This window comes from Stigmatopora nigra, chromosome 2, assembly GCF_051989575.1.
Source record: "Stigmatopora nigra isolate UIUO_SnigA chromosome 2, RoL_Snig_1.1, whole genome shotgun sequence".
Classification (NCBI taxonomy): Eukaryota; Metazoa; Chordata; class Actinopteri; order Syngnathiformes; family Syngnathidae; genus Stigmatopora; species Stigmatopora nigra.
Window position 1 is genome coordinate 1,950,255 of NC_135509.1, and position 15,407 is coordinate 1,965,661.

Genomic DNA, 15,407 nt, shown 5'->3' on the forward strand with positions numbered 1-15,407 from the left:
TTTGGGGGATTGTTTATGGAGTATTTAATGGATTTAATGGGGGATTGTTTTAAGAGTAAAAAATAAATAGACATTTATTAAACTATTACTGCTTTAGAGTGTTGTAGGAAATAGGCATGATGGGATAAACTGACAATTTATTGACTATATAATTTAAAAGTAGGTTTTAATTGAATTAAATGCTTTTATTGGCATTATAAAAAGGAGATTTAAAGGCTAGAAAGGATTTTTATAGGCATTTAAAGGCAAAAATGGGGCGAATGTTTTTTTTGGGGTGTTTTAAAAGTGTCTAATTTGTTTAAATTAAGAACCTTAAAAGCTAAATAAGTGACTTAAGGGAAATTTTAGGATAATTTGAGCTTTAAAATAGTCTATAATCAATGACTCAAATATTTTAAAATCAATTACTGTTAAGTTTTTATAAAATTTTGCACTACTACAACTTACCTTTAAATAAGTCCATTAAAAAAACCCAAAAATCATGCCTATTTTTCCAAATGAATTTCCCAATGGCGGCTAACTGCAAAAGTGAATTTGTTAATGGCAGCACATAATAAAACAATAAAATAAAAAACATTACATTGCTTTCTTAGCTTAAGGCTGGGAAAGCATCCAAATGTTCACTGGCTTACCATCTTGAGTTTTACGGCTTTTTTTGCGATATCCCACCTGCGCTGAAGGAAAAAAAATACAATAAATCTCAAAGAAGAAAGTGCCGATAGGCATTTTGTTCTGGGTTATTATCTACAAAGTAGCAGAAAAAGCATAAAAATATTGACATATTAAAATACGAAGAAAAAACTGGGGTAGCATTTAAAATAGTGCAATAAAAGTAATAAAATAAAAATATGGGGGGAAAAATTGGAGTTCATTGGGTTTAAGTATGTTAAGTAGGATAAATATGATATAAAATATATATAAAATGTTGGAATAATCATCTTTGAAGAAGTCTAATCCATTTAAAAATAATAAAGGGTCATTGAATTGTATTTAAATGAATATTTTGTCAAATATATATGATAACTATGTACTAGTAGTAAGACACAAACCAATACATTGTATTTAGAGTTGTATTAAATTGCATGAGTACTTTTTGTTGTTGTAAATTTCCTACTACTATTAAGTACTATGACTACTTACATAAAAAGACACCAAGTGACACAGAATAGACAAAAAGTGAGACAGATTTACTTCAAATACACCAAGAAGTGACTGAAAATAAGAGGAAAGTCATACAGAAAGTGCCTTAAATAGAATAGAAAGTGAACAGAAACTAATAGGAAGACACCAGTTTTATCCCAAAATACAATAGAAAGAAAGACATAATAAGAAATGTCACAGAAATGGCTAAAAAATTGACAAACAAACTAGAAGTGACCTAAACTAGTTTAAAGACAGACATATAAAACACAGTGACTTTAAAAAAAAACAAATAGTGTAGCTTAAGATAGAGTGCAGTCATAAAACTAATTAAATTTGCATCATATTGCACCACAGCATCTAAAAAAATTGGTAAATTATCATATTAAAAAGTGTAAAAAGTTTTTACAACTATCATTTCAATCCCATAATATGTTCTTAATTTTTTTGTTGTGCATTAATGATTTAATTCTTAGACAGTACCTCAAAGGGAATCCATTGTCGTCATTGATTAAAATCACTTAATTCTGAGGGCGTGGCTTTTCTTCCTAAGCGGCTCGCGTTGCACTTGTCGAGCCCGAACCCCGAACGCCAGCGTCTGCAGCGACTCGGTGACGAAGCGGCGAGTGGGGGACACGCACAGCATCACCAGCAGCTTGGCGTCGCCCCCTGGCGGATAAAAAATGAGACAAATGAGTAGGCAGACGGGGGCTGAGGCTTCCATCTATCTTACCTAAGACGTCCTGGAGGAGATGAGTGAGTTTGCTGTTCCTATACGGGACGTGCGTCCTCTGCTCGGCTAGCGCGGCTAAAACGTCGGAAAGCGCCGAGAGACTCCGGTTGATGCAGGAGACCTCCCATAAGGCACCCCCGGAAACTCCTGTCATATCTGATTGTTGGCGAGAATGAGAAAAAAATTACTGAAGACAGGCGGCATTTCCGTCATGTTTGTGACGGTTTTTAAGTGAAATTGACTTTATAATTTTTTTTTAACAATGCCAAAAACACACTGACTTAGTTCGTATTTACCGTGACTGGACGTTTCGTCTAACGGACGTTTGGTCGCCAGATTTGCTCTGTCTCAAAATTATAATCATGAGAGAGAGAGAGATAATTTAATGTTGAAAGCGATCAATAAGGTAATCTCTCGCTCTCAAAATTATAATCCTGATAGAGAGAACTGTCTGTCGACCAAATGTCCGGGGCCCAAACGTCCGGGTACCGTATCTAGTCAAAGTTTTACCGACACACTCGCTCCCGGCCAAGTCCACCAGCTGCAGCTTGGTCCGAAACGGCGATTGCGCCCCGCCCAATCTCGGGGAGTGGCACGGAGATAACGAAGCGGAGGAGTTGGGAGTTTGGAATCCTTCTTCTGGTGAGTTTCGCATGGCGCGGCGACACTTTGGACTCCATGATTCTCGCTTTTTGGCGCTCTGCAGGCAACGGGCTATGAGGAAAAATTAAAAAAATACAGGTTCATGTCAAACTTTTACTTTTACATACAGTCAACTTTCATATGTGGGTGACCTCACCCAAAGCTTGTGCATTAGGGCTTTTGGAGGAGATGGTGAGGGTGACGACCAGGTGAGAGCGTGACGAGTCGGCGTGGACGAGGGTGGGACAGTGAGCTCGTAGTCGAAGAACTCTGCTCATGATCCGCGCCACCTCCTCGGCGTCGCCAACAGACCTGTAAGCCGACATTATGTTAGCAGGTGCTCGGACGTTTGGTCGCCGGTTAAATGGTGACAGAGAGTTTACTGTTGAAACCAGCTCTCAAAATTATATTCATGAGAGAGAGTGTAATATCTAAGAGAGAGAGTTTAGTATCTAAGTACTGTTTAATATTTTAGTACTGTTTAATATCTAAGAACTGTTTAATATCTAAGTACTGTTTAATGTCTAAGTACTGTTTAATATCTAAGTACTGTTTATTATCTAAGTACTGTTTAATATCTTAGTACTGTTTAATATCTAAGTACTGTTTAATATCTAAGTACTGTTTAACATCTAAGTACTGTTTAATATCTAAGTACTGTTTATTATCTAAGTACTGTTTAATATCTAAGTACTGTTTAACATCTAAGTACTGTTTAATATCTAAGTACTGTTTAACATCTAAGTACTGTTTAATATCTAAGTACTGTTTATTATCTAAGTACTGTTTAATATCTAAGTACTGTTTAACATCTAAGTACTGTTTAATATCTAAGTACTGTTGATTATCTAAGTACTGTTTAATATCTAAGTACTGTTTAACATCTAAGTACTGTTTAATATCTAAGTACTGTTTAACATCTAAGTACTGTTTAACATCTAAGTACTGTTTAATATCTAAGTACTGTTTATTATCTAAGTACTGTTTAATATCTAAGTACTGTTTAACATCTAAGTACTGTTTAATATCTAAGTACTGTTGATTATCTAAGTACTGTTTAATATCTAAGTACTGTTTAACATCTAAGTACTGTTTAATATCTAAGTACTGTTGATTATCCAAGTACTGTTTAATATCTAAGTACTGTTGATTATCTAAGTACTGTTTAATATCTAAGTACTGTTTAATATCTAAGTACTGTTTAATATCTAAGTACTGTTGAAAACGGTAGATATTAAGATATTAAACTCTCATGAATATACTTTTGAGAGCCGGTTTCAACAGTACTTAGATATTAAACAGTACTTAGATTTTAAACAGTACTTAGATATTAAACAGTACTTAGATATTAAACAGTACTTAGATATTAAACAGTACTTAGATATTAAACAGTACTTAGATATTAAACAGTACTTAGATATGAAACAGTACTTAGATATGAAACAGTACTTAGATATTAAACAGTACTTAGATATTAAACTCTCTATCTCTTAGATATTAAACTCTCTCTCATGAATATAATTTCGAGAGCTGCTTTCAACAGTAAACTCTCCGTCACCATTTGACTGGCGACCAAACGTCCAGTCACGACGCTAGCATCGCATCAACGTTACCCGACCATTTTGTCGGTTAACACTCACTCTTGAGTGAAGGACACCTGACCAGCCGAACCGACATTTTCCCGACGTCTCCCAGCGTCTTTAGCGAGCAGGTCCGAAACGTCGTTGTTGTAGACTTCCGTCACCGACATCTCGACGGCGTGGCTGGACGGCGGCGTCTCGGAAATCAGTCTGCATCGAGAACACATCAATATACCGGTTACAACTTATTGATTCGGGGTCACCGATTGTCTTACCGGAAAATCTCAGCGGCGGCCATGACGATGACGCCCCGACGTAAAGTCCAAGATTCTTCGGATTCGGGGGATCCCATCATGGTGTGGGTCTTCCCGCTTCCCGTCTGGCCGTACGCCATTATGCAGACGTTATAGCTGAAGTAGGGATTTATATCAAAACAGATTTTTGTCCATACTTACTTGGACACTTACCCGTCTAGTAGAGATGTCAGAAGAGGCTTGACTTCTTCAAAAATGACTTCTTGGGAGTCGTTTGGTCCGTAAACTCTGCAAAAGTTGATTTAGGATGAAGCCCATATTAAAAAATTGTGTATAAATTAGGTTACCTTTCAAATTCGAACATCTTGTTTTGCTGCGGCACCCCCGCTTTTGTGCAGTTTACCACCACAGTGTCCTGGAAGAGATTAAAAAAAGGCTTTTGAGCTTTTAAACTGACTTGATGACAAAGCATATTTGTCTAAGTGGGTGTGGCTTGTCAAACTCGGGTTGGACCATTTTAGATGTAATATTTAGATTTTTTTTAATTGGATTAAAAGCCCTATATAGGCAGTTTTTATAGATCTAAAGCAATTTTTATTTGAGCTTTTTTTTGTTTGTAATGGAAAATGTCTTTTAATCATTTTCCATTTCAGATGGAAACTTTTTTTTAAATAATGTTATTAATTAAAGTGGAAAATACTTATATATTTACAGATAGACTTTATAAAAAATGTATGATGACAATAAAGGCTTTTCATTTGTTATATAGGCATAGCATCCCTTAAAAATAGGCATTCATTTCAAACTATGTATATGCTTTCATGAAGAGGAATCTTACCTGCAATACTAAGTGTCCTACGTGTGCAATTAGTGGATTGCCATCAGCTGCCTCTTGCAGCCCAACCCCCGTTGGTTCAAGTTTGTCAGTCAGCTCGGTCAAGACCGGCCGGATAGTTTGAGCAAAAACCTCCCCCCTCTCCTCCCCTCCCCTCTCCTCTCCTCCTCTCCTCCTCTCCCACAGCGGCCCAACCCAACTTGATTCAACATTGTCACCTATGTCACCTATGACTGTCTTTACTGTATGGATTACAATATGTAAACTAACAAAGCCAGTTCAATACTTTTTTTATGGACCTATTTCAAAAGGCGGCTATAAAAATGCAGTCTTTTAACCATTTTGACTCATTTAATTTTTTTAACTTTGTTGAATTATATTTCACCTATTTTAGTATATGCAGCTGTATATGATGAACATAAAGGTGTTTGATTTGATATAAAGGCGTAGCATTCTATAAAACTAGGCTTTCATTTCAAACTATATAGGCTTTCATGAAGAGGAATCTTTCCTGCAATACTAATGTCCTACGTGTGCAATTAGTGGATTGCCATCAGCTGCCTCTTGCAGCCCAACCCCCAATGGTTCAAGTTTGTCGGTCAGCTCGGTCGGTCGGTCTCTTCTGGATAGTTGGGGCAAAACCAAAACCTCCCCCCTCCCCTCCACTCTCCCATCCTCACTGGCCCAACCTCCCTCCATTCAACTATGTATTATCCTGCCTGGTGTAGTAAACTGTCAAAGAAAGTTCAAGACTTTTTTTAGACCCATTTTGAAAGTGGACCATCAAAGTGCAGGCTTTTGACCATTTTGACTCATTTAAGAGCACCTTTTTTAAATAACATATTTTTCACATATTTCATTATACACAGCTGCATAGGATGACAATAGAGGCTTTTCATTTGATGTAAAGGCATAACATCCCTTAAAAATAGTCTTTAATTTCAACCTATTCCACAAAATGCAGGTTTTCATAAAGGGCAAAGCTTTCCTCAATACTAGTGTGCTCCGTGTGCAATCAGTGGATCGCCATCAGCTGCTTCTTGCAGCCCAACCCCCGTTGGTTCAAGTTTGGAAGTCAGCTCGGTCAAGACCGGCCGGATAGCTTGAGCAAAATCCTCCCCCCACCCCTCCACTACCCTCACCCCTACCCCATCCACTGCAGCCCAACCCCACTTGATTCAACATTGTCACCTATGTCTGTACTCTATGAGTTAAAAAATGTAAACTAACAAAGCCAGTTCTACATAATTTTTTGGACCTATTTCCAAAGTGGGCTATCAAAATGCAGTGTTTTAACCATTTTGGCTCATTTAATTTTTTAACTTTGTTGAATTATATTTCACCTATTTTAGTATATGCAGCTGTATATGATGAACATAAAGGCATTTGATTTGATATAAAGGCGTAGCATTCTATAAAACTAGGCTTTCATTTCAAACTATGTAGGCTTTCATAAAGAAGAATCTTTCCTGCAATACTAATGTCCTACGCGTGCAATTAGTGGATCGCCGTCAGGTGCTTCTTGGAGACCAACCCCCGCTGGTTCAAGTTTGTCAGTCAGCTCGGTCAGTACCTGCCGGATAGCTTGGGGGAAAAGCTCCCCTCCCCTCTCCTCCCCATCCCTCTCCTCCCCATCCCTCTCCACACACAGCAGCCCAACCCAACTTGATTCAACATTGTCACCTATGTCCGTCTGTACTGTCTGGGTTGCAAAATGTAAACTAACAAAGTCAGTTCTATATATATATATATGTTTTGGACCTATTTCAAAAGTGGGCTATCAAAGCACATACTTTTTTTGATTTTGACTCATTTAAGAGCAACTTTTAGGAATGATATTTCACCTATTTCATTAAACACAGCTGTGTATGATGACGATAAAGGCATTATATTTGATATAAAGGCATAACATCCCTCAAAAATAGTCTTTAATTTCAAACTATTCCACAAAATGAAGGTTTTCATAAAGGGCAAAGCTTTCCTCAATACTAGTGTGCTCCGTGTGCAATCAGTGCATTGCCATCAGCTGCTTTTTGCAGCCCAGCCCCCGTTGGTTCAAGTTTGGAAGTCAGCTCGGTCAAGACCGGCCGGATAGTTTTAGCAAAATCCTCCCCCCACCCCTCCACTACCCTCACCCCACCCCATCCACTGCAGCCCAACCCCACTTGATTCAACATTGTCACCTATGTCTGTACTCTATAAGTTAAAAAATGTAAACTAACAAAGCCAGTTCAACACATTTTTTTGGACCTATTTCAAAAGTGGGCCATCAAAGTGCAGACTTTTGAACATTTTGACTCATTTAAGAGCACCTTTGTTAAATAATATTTCACCTTTTTTGTTACACACAGCTATGTATGATGCCAATAAAGTCTTTTGATTTGATATAAAGGCATAGCATCCCATAAGATAATAAAGTCCAACTTACATCACTGACAACTTGAATCACCCGCTCTGACGAATCAGGCCTGGAAAATGAACACAACAGTACTTTAACACAGATCCAAAAAGTGACATTTTGTACTTTGTCTTTATTATAAGACGCACCCGGAGCTGAAAGGGGAGGATTGGACGTCATCGAAAGGCAAGAGTGGTCGCAACCTGCAGTGGACACGTATGTTGCCTCTCAACTCCTGCCACAAATAAAAAAAATCAATACAAAAATACAACTTATAACAACAAATAATGTCATAAACTCACCACAAGCGTATTATGAAGTTCTTTCCGCCGTTGCCTTTCCACTCCACATTTGTCCCGCTCCTCCTCTAGAGATCGCTCTAGAGCACTTAACCGTTCTTGTAAATCTGAATAAAAAACATAGTTTTAGCCAAAGTTCTATGATTATCAAAATTAGGCCCAAATTTAACTTACTCTCAACAGTATCTTGGTCACATTCTTTTAAAGAAGAGCATCTTTGTTGTTCCACAATTTCCTGCAGCTGCTTGCTCTTTTCCTCCAGCTCAGTTGCAAAACCCCCATAGACGGCAAAAAACTCACTTAGGCACTGCTTCAACGTCTAAAACAATATTAAAAAAATCAAACATTTGGAAAGTGTCTTGTTTATGAACATGTCAGGGCAAGTTTTAACTTACCTTGACTTCGGAAATGAGTTTGACACCAGCTGAACGTAAACGTGTGTTCTTCTCTTCCATCTTTAGGATGTTTTTTTCTTCTCTTTCCTCTTCCAGGTTGGCCACAGACTAAAAATATATATGTATATATACACATACAAATATACACATATACTACACATATACACATATACTACACATATACACATACTACACATATACACATATACTACACATATACACATATATACATATACACGTGTGTCTATGTCTATGTATGTCTATGCATGTGTTCATGTATGTGTATATGTCTATGTATATATATATATATATATATATATATATATATATATATATATATATATATATATATATATATATATATATATATATATATATATATGTGTGTGTGTGTGTGTATATATATATATATATATATATATATATATATATATATATATATATATATATATATATATATATATATATATATATATATATATATATATATATATATATATATATATATATATATATATATATATATATATATATATATAAATATAAATATATATATATATATATATATATATATATATATATATATATGTATATGTGTATATATATGTATATGTGTATATATATATATGTATATGTGTATATGTGTATATATATATATAAAAGATATAAATACATAAATGGAGCTATAATGGAGCTTTAATCCAGTAACACCCGTAAAACAAAAGGAACTCAATATTGACAATAAATATGTAACACAAAAACAATTATGCAATAAAAAATATGAAATTAGCCTCTTACCTCAGCAAGCCTTATATGAAGAATAGCATTTTCAGTCTCCAATTCTAGTATTCGCTCTTCTTTACCCTAAAAAAAGAATGTCAATAAGAAATGTTATAACAATGGAAAAACGTGCTTCTTCAAATAACATTTCCCAATCATAAATATAACTTACCCGTAGTTTATGTTCCAGCAGGTGCACTTGATGCGCAAATATTTGGTCACGGTTAATAAAAAGAGGCATTTTGGCTATGTGAAAGGGAAAATAAAATGTTTTAGAAAGAGAGAAGGTGTATTTAGCTGTAACTAGGCTGTTAGTACGGGGGTTAAATCCTCTCACGTCCATCAATCCGATTAGAAACGATCAGAACGACTTCGAACTGCTTAACTGTCGCGAAAGCCTTCTATAAATAATGCAGTTTTCAAATTACTTTTCCACAAAAATCACCTTTTAAACAAACTTAATAACAAACAAAGTACCTACCACGACAAGCAGAGCAGGTGGTTGTTTGGTCATCAATTGCCAGGCAGATCCAGACAAGTAAACATAACTTCCGCTAGAGGGCGCTAGTGTACCAAAAAGTAAAAGAAAGCAGAAAATAAGTTATACAAAAACACTTGTCAACAGTGGAACAGACGAAGAAGAAACTCACTTCCGCCTTCGTCATGCTAATTCATAAATTTCTCAGTCAATGTACACGACTTTTATGTTGAAAAATGGTGAATGCAAAAGATAAAAGAAGGGAGAATGTCAGCGTCGCTAGCGAGGTAACTTACCAGACATTTCTGATTCCACTTGAAATGTTTTAACTCGGTTGAATTGCCATTTAAAGGGCAAAAGTCGTTTTCTTGACTGTGTGATACATATCAATGCAGATTGACCGCTTGGAGGAGAGACGGACTCGTTGCCATGACAACCTAGAAACGGCAGAATTCAAGAGCAGGCGAGGAGATTTGTCCGAGGAAGAAAGGTCACACTAATTATCATCTCTAATATAGTCTCTGATCATCATCATATAACATATTTCAAGTGACATTACCAGTGATGGACGTCCAATAGTCGTCCATAATCGTCAATGGCAGCCAAATTAGTCCATATTTTTCAAAAATTACTTTTGTTTTTGCAGGCAACAACTGGAAATAGAAATGGCAGTCATCATCGAAAGGGTGCGGAATCTGGGTATGAAGACAATTAAAACTCACCTAAAACATGTTAATATTAAATAAGTATATTAAATAAATATAAAATATGTTTTTCATGAATTAATTTTGTGTTTTCTACCCTCCAGATAAAGAACTACAGCTCTTACGAAGTGCCAATAGGAAGAATACACTATTATCTGTGGCTTTATTGGCCGTCTGTGCTTTTTTTTGCTACTTTTTCTTATTCGACCACTCTTCATAAATCAAGAAATATGTATTTTTAATACTACCATTGACCAAAGTGGGTGCTATGAATTAAAACTGACCATGTGCCTATCTATAACTTCATTTATGGCCTTTTCATATCATTTACTGTTCATTCAAATGCAATAAAGTGACTGTAATAATGCAAAAATTGCTTATGAGTTGTTATTATTGATTTGTTATGATGAGAATTATTATAGAAAACACAGCTGTACTATTTAAAAATACAATTAAGGTTGGATTTTGTTTTTCTCCTCTTATTTTTTTTCCGTCTACTTGAGAGTATTTTTGAGTCAGTCTATTTTTTGGTGGAAAATCAAGAGTGTATTTGGTTTCCCATTAAATCTATTTTTTCAGACTTCATTACGTGACTCATTGCTTCCAGGAAGAAAATTGAAATGGTCAACAATAGAAGCGTAATGCAGGAAAACTTTAAAATATATCATATTTAGGAAATATTAACTAGAAATGGAAAGGATGTTTATCATTAAAAGAGTTTGATTTATTAATATCTCATTTCCCGAGAAATGGCCGCACCCCGAACTTGCCGATCATCTCGCCCACGCGCAATCTGCGCCTGTCGCCGTGGTAACCGTCCAAAAAGACATTTCTGCTCAAGCACTTTTTCATGGCAGCCATGTCAAACTCTGGGTAATTTTTTTAGGCCCGAAAAAGAACGTACATGCCGTCAATGGTACTGACGGATGAGGATCCAGGGCCAGTTTGTTCATTTTTTTTGGTTTCACTTTCATTTTAAGGTACTTACTTACATTTTTTTGCCCAAAAAGTCCACCTAATGGTCAAAATTAATTATTTTTAGGGGATTTTATTCTTATTATAGATGTATAATGAGATTTAAAGATTGGAATTTGGACATCTATCATTGTCAAAAGCATTTTTTTTAGTTAAAATTTAAATTTAGGGTACTTACATGTTACTTTTGGTCACATTTTTTTTGTAGTAAAAGTCCACTTAATGGGTGACATAGACATTCATTAATTTGTCCCTTCCAGTCAAAAATGATTATTTTTTTGGGCTTTTATTCTATATTATACATGTATAATATAGAATAAAAGCAACAAAAAAATCATTTTTTTAGATTAACTAAAAAATTTGGACATCTACCATCCAGGGCCAGTTGTCAAAAGCATTTTTTGCATTAAAATTAAATTTTAGGGTACTTACATGTCACTTTTGGTTCAATGTTTTTGCCCAAAAAGTCCACCAAATGGGTGCCATTGACATTCCTGTCAAAAAAAATATATTTTTTTGTCTTTTATTCACATTAAACATGTATAATGAGATTTAAAGATTGACTATGAAATTTGGACAGGGCCAGTTGGACAGTCTATCATTGTCAAAACTTTTTTTTTTTGGTTAAAATTCAATTTTAGGGTACTTACCCGGTCACTTTAGGTCATTCCCTTGACTTTGAAGGTCTTTCCCATTGGTTTGTGGGTTCCTCTGATTTCCAAACGATCCGATTGGTCGCCCATCTTCTCCTCCGTCACGTTTTTTTGCGGAATCCACGTGCAATCTGTGAAAGCAAACACGTTGTGAATGAAAGCAATTTCTCGCCAACGAGCAATTTGCGCCGTCAATGTGCCATTAGTCCCGTCAAATGGCGGCAGCTGCGCTGGAAAAAAAAAAATCAAAAACACGTGCACAGAAAATACAACAAAAAAAGACACGGAAGTCTTTTTCTTTTGCAATTGGAGCACTTTATTTTTTGATAGAAAATAGACCTGTCAACAGAAAACATAGAAAATATAAAAATGGCACACTGGTCACAATACAAGGGTTGTTGTAATACTGCTTTGGCATTTAAAAACGGGAAAAAAACGGAGTAAAGTGCAAATTTTTTGCTGATTTTTTGTTTTTTGATGGTACATTCACAGATGAAATGGTGATTTTTTTCTTGTTCAAAGTTAAAGTGCTGATTTGTAACATCCCATTTTATACTGAGGTGGTACTTTTGCTTAAAAAAATAAGAGAAATTAAAAATATTATACATTGCAGAGTGAATAAATGTAACAAATCTGCATTTTTTTTTAGTGTCATAAATTTCTAACATGGCGACTTTTTGGCTAATGCAAAAATTAAGACTCAATGTTATTTTATTTTGGTAAAATGTAAATTTTAGTACTAATAAGATTCAAGATACCACAATATTATGACTTTAAACTCATAACTTTAAAATATAAAACAATGTGAATTTGGCCATCTCCACCATGTTAATTTTTCCGAGTGTGAGATTTCAAATTGAAATATTCCATAACGCTACAATAATAATCTCATCCAGCACGAAAATTCACATTCAAATGACTTGGAATATCCAAAAAATCTCCCGAATTGAAGCCAAAAATCTTGTAATTTCCTTTGTGTAACATCTGGACTATAATGTGCTACCCACCAAGTCCAACTTTCCCCCATCACGTTCCGAATCTAACCTCAAAACCAGTATGGCGTCCTTTCTTCTCCTGGAAACGTTCCACTTGCCGATGTAAAGGAACCTATCTTGAAGTTAGCCAGCTAGCTAGCCACTAGCCATCCTGTTTTAGTTAGTTAGTTAGTTTGTTCTGACCTCAAACGTCACTTGGCGACCTGGAACGGTAGGCGGCGTTAGCCCGAAAGCATCCGCAGATCAGCACGTAGAAGGACCGCTGGATCTCGGCGTTCCTGAAGGCGTAAATGATGGGATTGATCATGGAATTATAGGTAGCGGGCAGCAGCGTGGCGTAGGTATACACCGGCGGGTAGTCCCGGCGTCCCACCAGGCAGTAGATGGCGAACGGCGACCAGCTGGCGCCAAAAGTCCCTAAAATAATAGCCAGGGTGGACACTCCCTTCCTAGTGGCCACATAGTGCGATGCGGCGAAGAAATGCTGCTGCATGGCGATCTGGTGGGCGTGTCTACAAACCACCTTGCAGATCTTCAAGTAGAGGGTCAGGACTAGGGCGAAAACCAGGAAGAAGGCGGCGGCTAGTAGCGTGACGTTAGCACGGGTTAGCGGACGCACTACGCTACAGGCTGAGGGTCTTCCCAAGCAGTTCCAGCCTAACACGGGTAGTAGGCCGAGCACTAGCGCCGCCCCCCAGGTGGCTAGGAGCATGGCGTGCACCCAGCGTAGTGTCTTCTCGGAGAAGTAGGTGAGGGCGTGGTGTAGCGAGAAGTAGCGGTCCACCGTGATGGCTAGTAAGCTGATGATCGAGGCGGCGAAGGAGGCCACCAGGAAGCCCACCGTCAGGAGGCCGGCCGTCTCCGAGGACAGGAGACGGCGGGAGACGAAGTTGAGGACCAGGCCCACGCCGGCGAGTAGGTCGGCCGTGGCTAGGCTGCCCACCAACGCCAGGGTGGGCGTGCGAAGGGCCGGGGTGTAGAAGATGATGGCGACTACCATGGCGTTCTCGCAGGCGATGGCGGCGCCAGAGGCGCACAGCATGATGTCCCAGGGGTTGACGGGCGAGGTGGAGGTCGGGGTGGGCTCGTCCCAAGGCCAAGCCCAACTGTCGTTGCCGTCTGACCACGATTCGTTGGCCCAGGGCGACGAGGAGTTCATCGCCGGGCTGGGGTTCCTCCTGAAGGGGAGACAGAGGGAATGGGAGTGGTTAGGTGAGAGGTGGAAAAATACTTTTGGCATTCATTTTATATTGATTTTATGTTGTATTCCTGGAGAGTTTACTGTTGAAAGCAGCTCTCAAAATTATATTCATGAGAGAGGGAGTTTAATATCTAAGAGAGAGAGTTTAATATCAGTACTGTTAAAGTAAATAAGTACTGTTTAATATCTAAATACTGTTTAATATCTAAGTACTGTTAAAGTAAATAAGTACTGTTTAATATCTAAATACTGTTTAAAATCTAAGTACTGTTGAAAGCAGCTCTCAAAATTATATTCATGAAAGTTTAATATCTAAATCTACTGTTTTCAAAAGTACTGAGATATTAAACAGTACTTAAATATTAAGCAGCACTTAGATATTAAACAGTACTTAGATAATAAGGAGTAATTGGATATTAAACTTCTGTCTTTCAAATTAAACAGTACTTAGATATTAAACAGTACTTATATAATAAACACTTCTCTTCGATATTAAACTTTCTCTCATGAATATAATTTTGAGAGCTGGTCAACAGTACACTCACTGTCACCATTTGACCAGCAACCAAAAGACTTTATCCATCCCGTATTGGGGAAATTTGCAGTAGCAAGAGGATGAAAATATAGAAATAGAAAATACATTTTTTGCCAGTTATTGCTTTTGCACATGGTAACAAGAGCTTTCTTTTAAAAAATGACATTACTGGCTATTCATAGCACTCAGAACACACCAGTTATGGAGCTGTCCATGGTGCTGAATAGCCATATGGGTCTTTCCCATTCTAAGTATCCATATGCAAAAAAAACATTTAAAAAAATGGAAATAAATGAGCAAAAGTGCAGCTTACCTTCTGCGACGAGCAGAGTCTGGCGGGGAAGCGGTGATCTCCGCTGGCGTTGGCGGTGCTCCTCCCGCGTGGGACGCACACCCGGGTCAGAACCGGCGCGAACAAGCATTGGCGAAGAAGAGCGGGCGTGCGGCGAGCGGCCGGCGGACGCGCTCCGGGGACAGCTTTATACGGCCCTGACGTCACGCCGGGAGAGGGGGTGGGGCCTGACGGGGGAGGAGGCGGGGTTTTTCTAAGGGAAGCGGACTTTGCTTCTAGGGTGTTTTTCATCGCTTGGTCGCCCGGGGAGACAGATGAGAGACCAGGCGGGAGTGCCGCTTTCAATTTGTTATTGGTGGTCGTAATAATGCAAAAAAAAAATGCTCCACCCTGACCATTTTAGATATAATATTTAGATTTTTTTTTTAATAAATGGATTAAAATAACTGGATTAAAATCCCTGAATATTCCGTTTTTATATAGATCTAAAACAATGTTTATTTTAGTTTTTTTAAATA

At 37.5% G+C, this 15,407-nt stretch overlaps 3 protein-coding genes across 3 annotated transcripts; 1 reads left to right on the plus strand and 2 right to left on the minus strand.

The window, feature by feature from the left end:
• Window positions 1-1,056: 1,056 nt before the first annotated feature.
• Window positions 1,057-9,386, minus strand: kif25 (kinesin family member 25). Its single transcript, XM_077712317.1, has 15 exons — window positions 9,229-9,386; window positions 9,075-9,140; window positions 8,277-8,384; window positions 8,056-8,200; window positions 7,885-7,988; window positions 7,732-7,817; window positions 7,613-7,652; window positions 4,697-4,764; window positions 4,563-4,637; window positions 4,371-4,505; window positions 4,156-4,305; window positions 2,673-2,827; window positions 2,384-2,587; window positions 1,874-2,029; window positions 1,057-1,809 (listed from the first exon to the last, which is right to left on the minus strand). The coding sequence occupies exons 1-15, from the start codon at window positions 9,295-9,297 to the stop codon at window positions 1,658-1,660; spliced, it is 1,713 nt and encodes a 570-aa protein (XP_077568443.1). The 5' UTR covers window positions 9,298-9,386; the 3' UTR covers window positions 1,057-1,657.
• Window positions 9,387-9,694: 308 nt separating this feature from the next.
• On the plus strand, window positions 9,695-10,611 carry ccdc167 (coiled-coil domain containing 167). Its single transcript, XM_077712319.1, has 4 exons — window positions 9,695-9,821; window positions 9,930-10,024; window positions 10,181-10,233; window positions 10,343-10,611. Exons 1-4 carry the CDS (start codon window positions 9,771-9,773, stop codon window positions 10,456-10,458), a joined length of 315 nt encoding a protein of 104 aa, XP_077568445.1. The 5' UTR covers window positions 9,695-9,770; the 3' UTR covers window positions 10,459-10,611.
• A 1,576-nt stretch (window positions 10,612-12,187) lies between these two features.
• On the minus strand, window positions 12,188-15,346 carry gpr6 (G protein-coupled receptor 6). Its single transcript, XM_077710235.1, has 2 exons — window positions 14,911-15,346; window positions 12,188-14,039 (listed from the first exon to the last, which is right to left on the minus strand). Exon 2 carries the CDS (start codon window positions 14,018-14,020, stop codon window positions 13,046-13,048), a length of 975 nt encoding a protein of 324 aa, XP_077566361.1. The 5' UTR covers window positions 14,021-14,039; window positions 14,911-15,346; the 3' UTR covers window positions 12,188-13,045.
• Window positions 15,347-15,407: the final 61 nt, after the last annotated feature.